Source organism: Polypterus senegalus, chromosome 14 (assembly GCF_016835505.1).
Source record: "Polypterus senegalus isolate Bchr_013 chromosome 14, ASM1683550v1, whole genome shotgun sequence".
In the NCBI taxonomy this organism is placed as follows: Eukaryota; Metazoa; Chordata; class Cladistia; order Polypteriformes; family Polypteridae; genus Polypterus; species Polypterus senegalus.
Window position 1 is genome coordinate 93,432,282 of NC_053167.1, and position 13,776 is coordinate 93,446,057.

Consider the following 13,776-nt stretch of genomic DNA (forward strand, 5'->3'; position numbering starts at 1 on the left):
TATAGATAGTAGAAATCACACAAAACGTCATTTTTACTAAGACTGTTAGGCTGACAGTCTCCAAAAAAGAAAGGATTCTCCTACATTCATTAAATAACGACAAGATAGTGGCCATTCATGTGTATGTACTTGTGTGCCTTACTGTGTAACGCCGTCTGCATTTCCTTATTGACTTAACTGATCACAGTTTAGCTGTCTACAAAGATCGAGGCTTGGCTGGGCAACTGAGAAAGTCAAATACAAATACTGAAGCAAGTTGCTCGACTGTTAGCAACCTGGCGGACCACGTGCGGACGCGCAGGTAAGCCGACTGCTTCTATAAAAGAGTCAGCACCGAGACCTGCGGAGAACGGCGAGATAAGGAAGAAGAGGTAGGGACATAAACGTCATATATGGGCTACAGCACGGGCTATGTTTTATTGGCAGTAGGAATAATGGGGAGCCGTACTAAAATAAACGTGGATTTATCTCATGGTCTCATCACATGACGATGCGTTCACAGACCTCAGTGGCGTAGCTGATAGCAATGCTGCTTTGGGGCACTGGATTCAAGACCTCTGTTGTAACTGTGTGTAGTTTAGTCATTCTCTCTTTCATTCTCTGGTGTTGTTTCCCTTTTTTGGGGTTTTCCGATTCTCCCCACACACACGCGCGCACACCAAAGATGTTCGCGCTGTTTGGAAACTGAAAGATAGCCGCGTAAGAGAGAGAGAGGGTGCCCTGCGATTTACTGGCACTCCTGGCACCCTGTTCAGGGCTGCTTCGTGTCTTGCCCACCATGCTCTTGCTGATGCTGAATAGGTAGATTCGTTTTGATGCCCGTCTTTTGATTTTAAGGGACATTAATTAAGGCTTTCTAAAAACAAGTACAGCAAAGTCGTTTGATGCCTAATCATTGGATTTTTAATATATATTTAATAGAATGTAAAAGACTCCCGAAACGAACCGACATTGTCTATGCTTGCTGTTAATTCTATGGTCGTAGAGTTCATATTTGTTTATTTTCACGATTTAAGAGATTCTCAAAGCAGTATGAACATATTTGTTCTCTGTCAGTGCTACATTTAAAAAGTAATGATCAAAGTGCGCTTCCGATGAGAGACACCAGTCCTGGCAGGCTCCTGAATTTTTTGGACTCTTTTCTTAATTAAGCGTGTTGCTATCGCTCATGTTCAGGTTTATTATAATGTGTAAATAACACAAAGACTTTCTCATGGCATGTCTCCCTCAGACTAGTAACAGTAATATAATATCAGCAACAGAAAAAAAGACAATGGATACAACGCATAGCATGCAACGTTATACTGTATAGAATATATATGTATATAACAAACTGTATATAATGTACACTAAACAATCAGGCATATGTCAGTGTGAATGGCTGCTTGAGTAATCTTTGGATTCTGAATCAACTGCTGCATGTACCGAGCAGCCCCCTAAACACTCTCACTCTTAAAAATAACTTGAATGGGTTATGCGGTTCCTCATTGAATCACTGCTTACCAAAGAACCGTGTGCTTTGCGTATGAAATTGTTTCTTTGGGCTTTGAAAAGGTTCTGAATATGTGAACAAAACAGAAATCTTTAGGCTACCCTCGGAAGAGCAAGAAAACCCTGAACAGTGAACAGAGTGTTACTGCATGCAGGAAGAATCTTTTTAAAATGATGAATACATTGAAATTTTACAAATGTGTTATTACTGTATCTATTCATGACTACGAATCCTGTTACACATCTAAATAAGTAAAGGTTCTTTCTGGCATCTGAATGGTTCTTTTGAGAACAAAAAATGGTTCCCCTATGGCATCACTCTGAAGAGACACTATTACAGTATTTTTAAAAGTGATCCCAGAATTGTTAACTCGAATAAACACAATCAACAACTTTTTTGGCCTAGAAACATACTTCTAGAGTTAAGGTTGGTTTCTTCTACTTCTGTTAAACATATGTTTCTTAAATTTGTTCAGTTTTCATTGTCGGTTAAAGTTAGGATGTAGTAAGGATACATCATAAGTTATGACTCACTTCATTCCAAGCTCTCAGAGCAATAATCCAAATGACTACATTGTTATTATAATTCTGTCTAATCTCACCCTCTCTTAATATATGTTACCTTTTTTGAAAGAAAATTGACATTTAAAGCTTAAGAACCATTGAAAAGGATGGCATCACAGCTTCAGAGATCAGAGTTCAAATCAGTGATCTTGTGATGTTTGTGTGGAGTCTCCATGTTCTCTCTGTGTCTCGGTGTATTTCACTCCCACAGCCCATACCCTTGGCCATGTGTGCTGGGTTGGCTGGTGACAACTGACGACTCCTTACGAGAGCCCGTGAGTGTGTGCAAGGGCACCCAGTGATGGACTGGTACTCCTTCTGGGCTTAGCTACCGACTTGTGCACAAAGCTGCTGTAATCCACAACTGGATCAAACTGGTCTGATTATGCATTGTCAGACACATGTCTTCATTTAATGTGCTTAACCTCTTTTGTAAAAAAATCCGTCCATCCATTATCCAACCCACTACATCCTAACTACAGGGTCACGGGGGTCTGCTGGAGCCAATCCCAGCCAACACAGGGCACAAGGCAGGAAACAAACTCTGGGCAGGGCACACACATACACCAAGGACAAGGAGAATCGCCAATGCACCTAATTTGCATGTCTTTGGACTGTGGGAAAATCCACGCAGACACGGGGAGAACATGCAAACTCCATGCAGGGAGGACCCGGGAAGCAAACTCGGGTCTCCTAACTGCGAGGCAGCAGCGCTACCCACTGCACTACCATGCTACCCTTTGTAAAAAATGCAAATCAAATAAATAATTCTAAATTGTGAACCTGAACCACAATTTAGTTGTGTTCAGAGTTTAAAATGACTGTGGGGCAGCACAGTGGCATAACACTGTGCCCAGGTTTGACTGCTGGCCTTTGTGGAGTTTACACAATCTCCCCCTGTGGCCACATACAATTTCTATGAGTGCTCCCCATATTTCATGCAGTTTTGTGAATGTGTGTTTGTGTGCTCAGCAATGGATGAGCATCCCATTTAGGATTGGCTCCTCACTTGAGCCTGCTGCTGCTGGGATGGGCTGGCGTAGACAGTCTGGAATCTGCCATGGGTGAGGTAAATGGGCGTGTGGGTGAGTTCTCTGGGTTTTTTTTTTCAGTGCATAAATGCGCTCTAATTGTGCCCCACTTTCATCATAAAACATATTGATTTCAGTTCCAGTTAAGATAATGCACCCATATATAGTGAGCCAAAGCTGATTTAAGCATATATTAATAGTCTTTATTTTATGGAGTAACCCAGTCATAAGTAATTGAAAAAATAAACACTTGAGTTAAAGAGGCACGTACAGTAGATTCAGCTAAAAGCCAGTGCCTTGACACAGGTGTTGTCACTGATGTCATTGAGAAAGTACTTACCCATCATGCCAATGGCTGGGAATAAAAATGCTGGGCCAGCCCAGTTTCTCATTCTTTGGGCTAGCATTGTTAAGAGAAGGGGTGTCAGTGGCACCGTGAGATAGTCGACTGTTAAGGCACATATGGCACCAGCTTCAGTCCGAAGTGAAATTGGCGTGGTATCAGAGGCAAAGTTATTGTCTTTTAGGGGTAACTGTGGATGAAAGAGCAAACCTGTTGACTGTAATATCTGTACGCTGCTTCAAGATGGAATTTTAACACACAAACAAATATGGATCACTGCAATCAAATGTCGATTAAAGTCAAGAGCTTCAGAGTGAGAGATAACATATACACTCATTATTAGACATTGAAACACAATGTTGTGACTATTTTGGTGCAAAATCAAACAATCAGGTTCCAATATGTACTAATACTTAGTATGGAAGGTAAGGCTAGTTATTATACAGTATATTGTAAATGAATTGCATAAACAAAATTGTTAGCTAGTCTCTATTTACCCAAAAGCCATTTCCACAATGTTTCTAGATAGAATACAAGCCAACATTATAGAACACAGGATATACAGAATGGTGAAATCACCATAAAGAAATGAGAACAAAAGAAATTAAAAAAAAGGCATTGATAAATTAGATACAACAAAGTTCTTTCAGCTTAAGGGTGAATCACATACTCAAGTACATCAGTGGAAATGAAGGGGAAAATACATTTAGGATTGAAGCCAGGAAGGACTTCTTTATGCAAAGAGTTGTGGGAACCTGCAACCAACTACTGAGACATGGAGTTGAAGCAGAGATCCTGAGAACCTTTAAGAAGTATCTGGTGTGGTGGACGGCCAGGAGCCTTGCTCAGTCGGGACACCATTCTGGTGGAAAGACCGGTGTGAGAGGACATGTCCACAGCAATACCTCCCCTGGAACACAAGAGGGTAATCCCCCTGGATTCCATTGGGGCCACGGGATTGGAGCTTGGAAGTTCAACCCTCCTGGGATCCTTGGTTACCGCCAGGGGGCACCTGGACAGCCCCAAAGCCCTGTTCTACAGCACCTCCACCACACCCGGAAGTGCTGCCAGAGGAGGACCAGGATGAACCTGGACTGCCAATACTGATGCTCTATGTAAGAAAGGTCAGAGCAGACTATACTTTCTGAGAAAGTTGGCATCCTTCAACATCTGCAGTAAGATGCTGCAGATGTTCTACCAGACGGTTGTGGCGAGTGCCCTCTTCTACGCGGTGGTGTGCTGGGGTGGCAGCATAAAGATGAAAGACGCTCACGCCTGGACAAACTTGTTAAGAAGGCAGGCTCTATTGTAGGATTAAAGTTGGACAGTTTAACATCTGTGGCAGAGCGACGGGCGCTAAGCAAACTCCTGTCAATCATGAATAATCCACTGCATCCACTGAACTGTGTCATCTCCAGGCAAAGGAGTAGCTTCAGTGACAGACTTTTGTCACTGTCCTGCTCCACTGACAGACTGAGGAGATCATTCCTCCCCCACACTATGCGACTTTTCAATTCCACCCAGGGGAGTAAATGCTAACATTAATTTTATTTAAATTTTTTCATTTTTATTACTATTTAATTTAATATTGTTTCTTTGTATCAGTATACAGCTGCTGGATTATGTGAATTTCCCTTGGGATTAATAAAGTATCTATCTATCTATCTATCTATCTATCTATCTATCTATCTATCTAAAGGAGGCCACCTCAATCCATTCGAGGAACCAGAGTCAGGAGGTAGAGGACAAAGCTTGTGTGGAGTGGAGGCTGTAGAGAAGGGAAAGAGAGAGAGAGTGAGAAAGAGAGAAGAAAAGAGAGAGAAGGGACTAAGCATTATTTCTTGGTGATTTGTGCTGAAAAGGCAAGAAGAGGATAAAACCGTGTGGTCGTTTTACACTTGTGTCTCTGTGCCTGTCTGTGTCCCGATTAGGGGAGCTGTATGTCCGCGGGACTTCCACACTGGATAAGATATTGAGACAGCTTAGCTATGAGCTAAACAAATGATTCTGATGGACTGAAAGGTCTCCCCTCATTTATCAAATTTCTTCCATCCATCCATTCTCCAACATGCTGAATGAGAACACAGGGTCACAGGAGCCAGTCCCAGCCAACACAGGTCACAAGGCAGGAACCAATCCTGGGCAGGGTGCCAACCCACCACAGGACACACACAAACACACCAAGCACACACTAAGGCCAATTTAGAATCGCCAATCCACCTAACCGGCATGTCTTTGGACTGTGGGAGGAAACTGGAGTTCCCAGAGGAAGCCCACACAGACACAGGGAGAACATGCAAACTCCATGCAGGGAGGACCCGGGAAGTGAACCCAGGTCTCCTAACTGCGAGGCAGCAGCGCTACCACTGCACCACCGTGCTGCCCCTATCAAATTTCTTATGCTCTGAAAATATAGACAAGAAACGCGGCAATGTTACAAAAATTCATAAAGAGGAAGACCATAGATAATTATCACAATATGTCCTGGGGAAATGTAGACTGTAACCAGCAAAGCCATGTAGTCCACAGAGTTCAACTATTGTCGCTGAGTAACCAATCCATGTAAATGATATATTCCAGGAAACTGTGAGATGACTTATCTCTGAGTGTAAAATTATTTTCAGTGACCTCATAGTTCTTGAATACTGAACCATAGTTTGCTGAGATTACAGATGCATTCCAAACAGACCTTTTTGTCAAGGTTTTTGTTTCCAATGATATTCAGGTCCAGGTATTCAGGGTGGATAGCCATCATTGAAAAAACTAAACACAATGGGAAGACATAAGGATTAAAGGGGAATATTACAAAAAAAGTAGTAGCAATGGTGAAAAAGTAATCTGTTCTGATGAGTCAAGTGGGCATCCCTCAGTTTGTTTGACTCAAGTGAAAAAAATCACATGTGGTGCACATAACAGAAGCCTACGGGACCACATGCTTTTTTCCCATAGTGAAGAGTTCTGTCTGGTGAATTTACCTGGGGTGGTTTGACCTAAAGGTTCTTTTAGAGGACAAGGGCAATGCCAATAAATTCAAAACAATTCATCCTATGGTAAATAATTTCAGGCCTGATGGTAGACAATGGGGCGGCACGGTGGTGCAGTGGGTATTGCTGCTGCCTCGCAGTACGGAGACCTGGGTTTGCTTCCCGGGTCTGCCCTGCGTGGAGTTTGCATGTTCTCCCCATGTCTGCGTGGGTTTCCTCCCACAGTCCAAAGACATGCAGGTTAGGTGCATTGGCGATTCGAAATTGTCCCTAGTGTGTGCTTGGTGTGTGAGTGTGTGTGTGCCCTGCGGTGGGCTGGTGCCCTGCCCAGGATTTGTTTCCTGCCTTGCGCCCTGTGTTGGCTGGGTTTGGCTCCAGCAGACCCCTGTGACCCTGTGTTAGGATATAGCAGGATGGATAATGGATGGATGGATGCTAGACAATGTCACCATCCACATAATACAAGTACTTTGACCATATACCATGGTCTTCTCAGGGACCAGATCTCAATCCAGTGGAGCATGTATGAGAGGCTCTGGAGCAGAGCCTGAGACAGCATTTCCACCACTATAACCAAAATCCCAGTTGGTGGGATTTCTTATTGGTATTGTGTTCTAGCAGATCTGTTTCAAACACTTGTAAGATGCATGCCAGGTTGAACTGATACTGTTCTGATGGCATGCTGTGGCTATGGAGCCATTTCCTTTATTTTGTTAATTTGCCTTTTGCCGTTTTTTCTAATTATTTATAAAAGAAGTTCAGATATTTATACTGGAATGCTACAGTTTAGTCTACAGAGTGGGGAGAAATGCACCTCACCGGTGGCTACGTGGTGCATGTAACCTCCAGAAAAGGTGACCCAATGCATTTATCTCCTTGCTTGCTGTGGGATCCTCAATCTACCAACGTTTGGTGAAGCTTACAGTTAAACTAGTGCTTTTAAAGTGACACATTAACAAACATGCTGGACTTTGTTTCAAATGTCTGCAAACACGAGTACAAGTGTTTGTAGTGGGACAATGCAACGGGCCTCAGCTTCTGTGAAACAAACTTCACTGAAAGGCTCTTTTTTGCTTGTTGTTTGCTTTAAGGTATCTTGGAAAAAAAGAAGACTGTTGAATGTAGATCTGCTGTGCAGGGATGGGCGACTCCAAAGAGGACTCTGTTTCAAGGGCAAACAAAGTTGCCTTCAGAGTGGCAGCCAAAGAAAATAAAGACAAGGGCTCAGCAGTGAAACAGGTGGGGCATGTCTAACTGTATGGCCGTTGAATTTTCCCCGATCAGCTTTGGTTATTGGGCTCGTGTGTCTCTGCCACGTGAACACAGTGGGGAGTAAACTGAATGCTGGGGGATTAAACTTTATCTTTAATTGCTCTCAGCATTGTGTGAATTGCACAAGTGCTGATATGCTTTATGTTTGCGAAGCTACCTGGTAATAGTTTTTATGGCTGTTATATAACTGCTTGTAAAAACTTGATAGTTTTAAATACAAAGTGTTTAAAATTATTTTTTATGTAGGCTAGAAAAATAATTAAGACAGGCATTAATGTACCTTATCTCCACTTTTCTAAGGTAGAATAGAATGAGTTATCAAATGCTAAATGATTTTCATTCCTTAGTGTTTCTTTGGAGGTGACATGAAATCATAGTGGCACATTGGCTATGCTGCTGCCTTATTGATTGGTTGCTGGTCCTGGTTTTTAATCCATCATCCAGATATTTTGCATGTTCTGTCTACATGGAATTTCCTGAAAATCTGTGAATTACAATAAGTAGCAACTCAAAATTGTCCCAGGTGAATGTGCGTGTGTATCCAGTGATGGACTGGCATCCTCACCTGGCTGCTTCTGACTCAGGATTGTCTGTGGCACCCTATGATCCCCAATAGGGTTTGAGATTGTATGCATGTATACTTATTTTTAATTTCTTATTCTTAATTAAATATACTGAGAAGACTCAACAGCCCCATTGCCAGCTCTTCCCTTGTGTCTATTCTCACATATTTTACAACATTTTGAAGTTTAAAGCAAAGAAAAACACTGTTTTTTTATTCAAATACATGTGGTGCCAATTGACATCATGGACTTTATTTTATATATCATCTTTCATAGGAAAATATCTTCACAAACTCACTAAGGCTGCTTCATGTAGTATTTCTGCAGTTAGGTGACAGGGAGGTCAAAGGCCATGCTGGGGGCCCAGAGTCAATCATTGTGGAGAAATAAGCGCTAACAATGCATTACTTTGTTAAACTGTTTTCAGACCCACTGATTTGTATCTTACTGTGATGACATAGTCAGTCACAGGAAATGGGCTTAATTTTCTCATCCTTCTGTATCCAGAAGGCCCAAGCAACAACTTACCCAGCAACATCTTCTAGCGACCAAACGCCCCGAAGATCATCACGAGTGGTGCAAAGCAGACCTGAGGACACTGGAACCATCAGCCTCAAGGGGCTCATAGCAGCACAGAGGTTCACTAAAGGATTAAAGGTAAGGCACATTATATTTTGTTTGGAATACCCATTGTGACAAAATTTGTGAGAATTGCACCCAGTTTAAGGAAACAATGCAGAGATCAGAGGGCCACATAAGATATTAACTCTCTATTATAAAAGACAAGACTATTTCCAAGAGAATTTTTCAAGTCCCACTAGACAGGACTTTCAAGTCACGCCCTCCTCTCAAACATATTCAACTACGCACATGGTCCTCTCACCTCTGATCCGTGTGAATGCTTTTGTCAGACACAGTTCCTGCTCTCTCAACTCTTATAAATTTTTATGTTTTCCTCACTTTAAGTTCCCAATGAAAGAAGACTAATTACGTCCAAATCTTATTGAAGAATTTCATCCCAAAGGGTTATCAACAGAAGAAATGAGTACACGGGCAATCCTAGTACTGAAAAACGATGAAGACAAACGAATTAAGGTGAAAACTATCGATCGGTTACACGACAAGTTCGTTAAATGTGTATCAATAGACTATGCTGAAACGGTTGGTGGTGATTGTGCGGAAGATGAACACATCAACTTACAATATCCCGAAGAATATCTACAAACGTTAAAATTGTTCAGTCTTTCACCGTCCGAATTACTGTGAAGGATGTATCCAAGAAGGGTAATGTAGTACATCTTCCGCAGATAATATTAGACACCAAAGGAGATCTTGATATGCCATTTGTATTAAAACGTTAACAGCTTCCAGTTAGAATAGCTTTTGCAAAGACAATTACCAAATCAAAGATATAAACATTCAAAAAAGTCGGTTTATTTATTAGAGAGAAAGAATCAAAATTCAGTCACGGGCAGTTATACATTGCGTTGTCACGATGTAAGTCCAAACACAGAATCAAAATTCAATGCGATATTGACAAAAATGTAATTCAAAACATTGTTTTTACTGAAGTTTTACAATAAAAGTTTGTTTAAAAAGTATTTGAATGTTAATTTCAAATCTAAACACAACAAAATCGTATAATGCAACAAAAAACTCTAATGCATCATGAAACATAATTTTCTTTCATATTATTACGTTTTACTATTTTTTAATATGGTTTATTACTCACTGTAATGTAAAATAGTTCCATCAAGGATTAGTGCTGGTCTGCTACCCTTTAATTTACATCAGTTATCTAGTTAGCAATGCAGTTTGTGGATGACACTGAGCTAACCAGAATAGTGGATAACCCAGGGTCCGGGACTGGGAGAGAATTCAGGATTGGACAATTAATTTTAATGTAGATAAGTAAAAGATTTTGCATGCACAAATTAAAAAATATCACATATTATTAAACTATGGTGAAATCTGAAATTGGAAAGCACACAATGTAACAAGGAGTTAGGAGTTGTAGTGGACTCATTACTATCCATATCCAGACAGAGCATAGAAGAAGCTGGAAAGCAGAATACGTTCAATTGTGCAATGTGTGCAGTACAAGTCAAAGGAAGTTCTGCAAAGGCTTTCGAACACACTAGTGATGCTTCACCTGGATAACTGCATGAGGGTTTGTTCAGAATACTATAAAAAGGACACAGCAGCACTACAAAACATCCAGAGAAAAGCAACCAGGCTGATTCTAGGACTAATGCAAGTGAGGTATGAGCAGAGAATGAAGAAGTTAAACCTGCTCACTTTTCAAAAGCAAACGTTTAGAGGAGACAGGATGGACGTTTGTTTTGGAATTAGTATGGTGGATTCCAACTATTACTTTAAGTGTATTCTTCTGCTGGAAGATGAGGCCACAGATGGAAGTTGTTTAAAGACAAATTTTGCACCAATGTTATAAATTATTTCTTCTCATAAACAAACCTAAATACATGGAGTAAGTTATTAAGTGGTGCAGTATTTTGGAAACCTTCAGCTCTAGACTTGACTGTTTTTAAAGATTTAAGTGAAAGGTAGGAAGGTAAAGAAAAATGATGAATAGCCCATTCTCATCTAAACCTGTCTTCTTAAGAATGTCTAGATGAGGTTGAGAACCATAATTCAGTATGTTGGAAAACATTACCTTCTGAACTAAAACCCAGGGTTATTTTTTTGACCCTTTAAACCTGACTTGTGCATTATAGGTCACTACAATACAAAACTTATCACAGCAGCATTAAGCACAAGGTAGATACTTCATGGGGAGCGCGGTGGCGCAGTGGTAGCGCTGCTGCCTCGCAGTAAGAAGACCCGGGTTCACTTCCAGGGTCCTCCCTGCGTGGAGTTTGCATGTTCTCCCCGTGTCTGCGTGGGTGTCCTCCGGGCGCTCTGGTTTCCTCCCACAATCCAAAGACATGCAGGTTAGGTGGATTGGCAATTCTAAATTGGCCCGTGTGTGTCCTGCGGTGGGTTGGCACCCTGCCCTGTGTTGGCTGGGATTGGCTCCAGCAGACTCCCGTGACCCTGTGTTCGGATTCAGCGGGTTAGGAAATGGATGGATAGATACTTCATATAGACGTTGTGTTGTAGAGGCTAACACCCTGTGGTCTGCATGTGGATTCCAATGCCCCAATGCAGTGACTAGGACACTCTGCTGTAAAAATGGTGTCATCCTTTGGATGAGACGTAAAACCAAAGTCCCATCTCTCCGTGGTCATTAAAGATCCCTGGGCTTTTTTCAAAAAGAGTAGGGTGTTTCCTGATGTCCAGGGCCTAGTCATTCTGGCCCCCTAATCATCCCCTGTCTCTAATTGTCTGTCTCTCTCAACCCTTCACAACTTAATATTTAATGTGTGGTGTGCTTATTAGCGAAAACATGGATACTGTCGCATCATCCAGGTTGGTGCTGCCATTGGTGGTGGTTAAAGTGCCTTCCTACATGCTATGTAAACTACTTTAAGTAGTGAGAAAATTGCTCTATAAATGTAAAGAATTATTATATACAGTAAGAATTATAATTATGGACAAGGCACTGACCTAACACTGGGTATGGTCACACAATCCTGGCCCAGACCAATTTAAGGTCAAGTCTTTATGAAGTTGGAGAGACCCATGTGGTCACATGAGAACACTTAAACACCACATACACATGAATTAACCTGACTGGGAATTGAACCTGCGATCCTTAATCTGTAATGGCACAAACCACTGAATCCCAATTATTTTTTTCTTTTTATGTTTAGTTGATCTAATATATAAAGCAGAGTCTATGTATGTGTGTATATATGTTTGTTTGTCCACCATATAAATCTGCACCGGGTGTCCGATTGGCACCAAACTGGGCATGGGGCTCCTTTCTGACCAGGAGAAGGTCATGGGGTATGTTTGGTTCAGAAAAATGTTTATGATGAACCGCAGGGCACCTTTTCACCGACACAACCTTCGACACACATCCCCGTACTTATCACCGACAAGATGGCCGCACGTTCCAACGGATGTTCACCGCAGCACCATCTAGCGGTAGCTTTGGTCTCTGTGTGTCGCTCTTTACCTATGTTTCTTTAAATTGCCAAAAGATGGTGGAAGTGTCCAAGTATGAGAAGGCCAACTGCTTTGATCGGGTGAAGAGGAGCTGCCGTATGGATGTAAAATGTGAACGACCCAGTGCGCATGACCAGCTGACACCCCCTCGTTTCCACACGTTACACTCCCACACACACTGATATTGCTGTATTTCATTCGCCAACGTCCGTTATATTCAAGCACGTTTGAACAAAGACTCGCCTTAAAAAGACCGCATCCTTCCACCACCATTTTCCCCAAACGCCGCACCGGTTGTATGTCACTTCTCTTTGTAGTTACCATCGCCTATGTCTGTTAGATACTCAGATGCCACAACAAAGTCTATTTCAAGCTCGTCTCAAATGCCACACCACACAAAATCCAGAGCAGAGGAACTTACAATAGAATGTCAATCAGAAAACTGTTTGTTCTATTTCTATGTTCTGTTTCTTTCATTTGGGAAATTCACCGGTTATAGATTCCCAGGCAACGGCGGGTACTCCTGCTAGTACCTAATAAAAGTCATGTAATAAACACACATTCTGTGTTTTGTTTTAAGGTTATACACTTTAATTTAGCTGATCAATCTAAAATGGCTCAGTGTGAGCAAGTGTGGACATTAGTGACCTAAAGTGAACATAATAACAATGTTGTAGAGAGCAGACCATTCAGCCCACAAACCTTATAAAGTCTTATTCTTTTGCTAGACATCATCCAGTTAAGTTTTGAAAGTCGACAAATTACTATACTATTTAGTAATTAATTCCATGTATCTATGGTTCTCTTCCCTTTCTAACATTTATGGAAGATGTACTGTTTATTAGCTGCTAACAGTGTGCCTATGTTCTGGTTGACAAACTCATTCTGAAGTAACAGCTACAATACATCACATGAATTCCCTCCATAATTTTAAACACTTTTGTCTTGTGTGTCCTTAGCCTAAATTGAAAACAATAGAGCATAAACTAAAATTGACGAAAACAGGCCATGCAGACCAACAAAGTCTGCCAATCTTATCTACCTAATTCCTAATTAGAAACATTAGAAAATACTATGATGAAACCTCACCATTCAGACCCACCACTTTGTGCATCCTATTCACTGAGATTTCCAAAATAACATCAAGTCAAGATGTGAGGGCCCCAAAGAAGAAAAACATTGTAATATTTGTTTGAGATCTGCTGTTAACTTTCCAACTCTGTTCGTTGGTCCTTGTTGAACTCGTAAAGTAACAGCTGGGATCCACTGGTCCCTTCATAATTTTAAATGCTCTAATCATATTACCTCCTTATCTCCATTTGCTTAAGCTGAAAAAGTTCAAATTCTTTCATCTTTTTTCATAACCCAGTCCTGCGACCAGATAGTTGTGTTTCTCTGGACAATCTCTAGGGCTGCTGTGCCTTTTTTGTAATATTGTAGGACAAAGCGGGCACTGC

General features: G+C 41.4%; 1 protein-coding gene across 3 annotated transcripts in view; it reads left to right on the forward strand.

Annotated features, from left to right (window-relative positions):
* Window positions 1–246: 246 nt before the first annotated feature.
* LOC120515207 (tctex1 domain-containing protein 4-like) overlaps window positions 247–13,776 on the forward strand; it is a 29,313-nt gene continuing 15,783 nt past the window's right edge. The window contains exons 1-3 of one of the 3 annotated variants that reach the window (XM_039735970.1): window positions 247–301; window positions 7,505–7,652; window positions 8,756–8,905. In XM_039735970.1, the coding sequence (XP_039591904.1) occupies window positions 7,554–7,652; window positions 8,756–8,905 (249 nt within the window). In that variant the 5' untranslated portion in view covers window positions 247–301; window positions 7,505–7,553. Of the gene's footprint in view, window positions 372–1,878; window positions 1,919–7,504; window positions 7,653–8,755; window positions 8,906–13,776 lie in introns of those variants that run through there. The other 2 variants (XM_039735969.1, XM_039735971.1) reach the window with 2 other exon arrangements.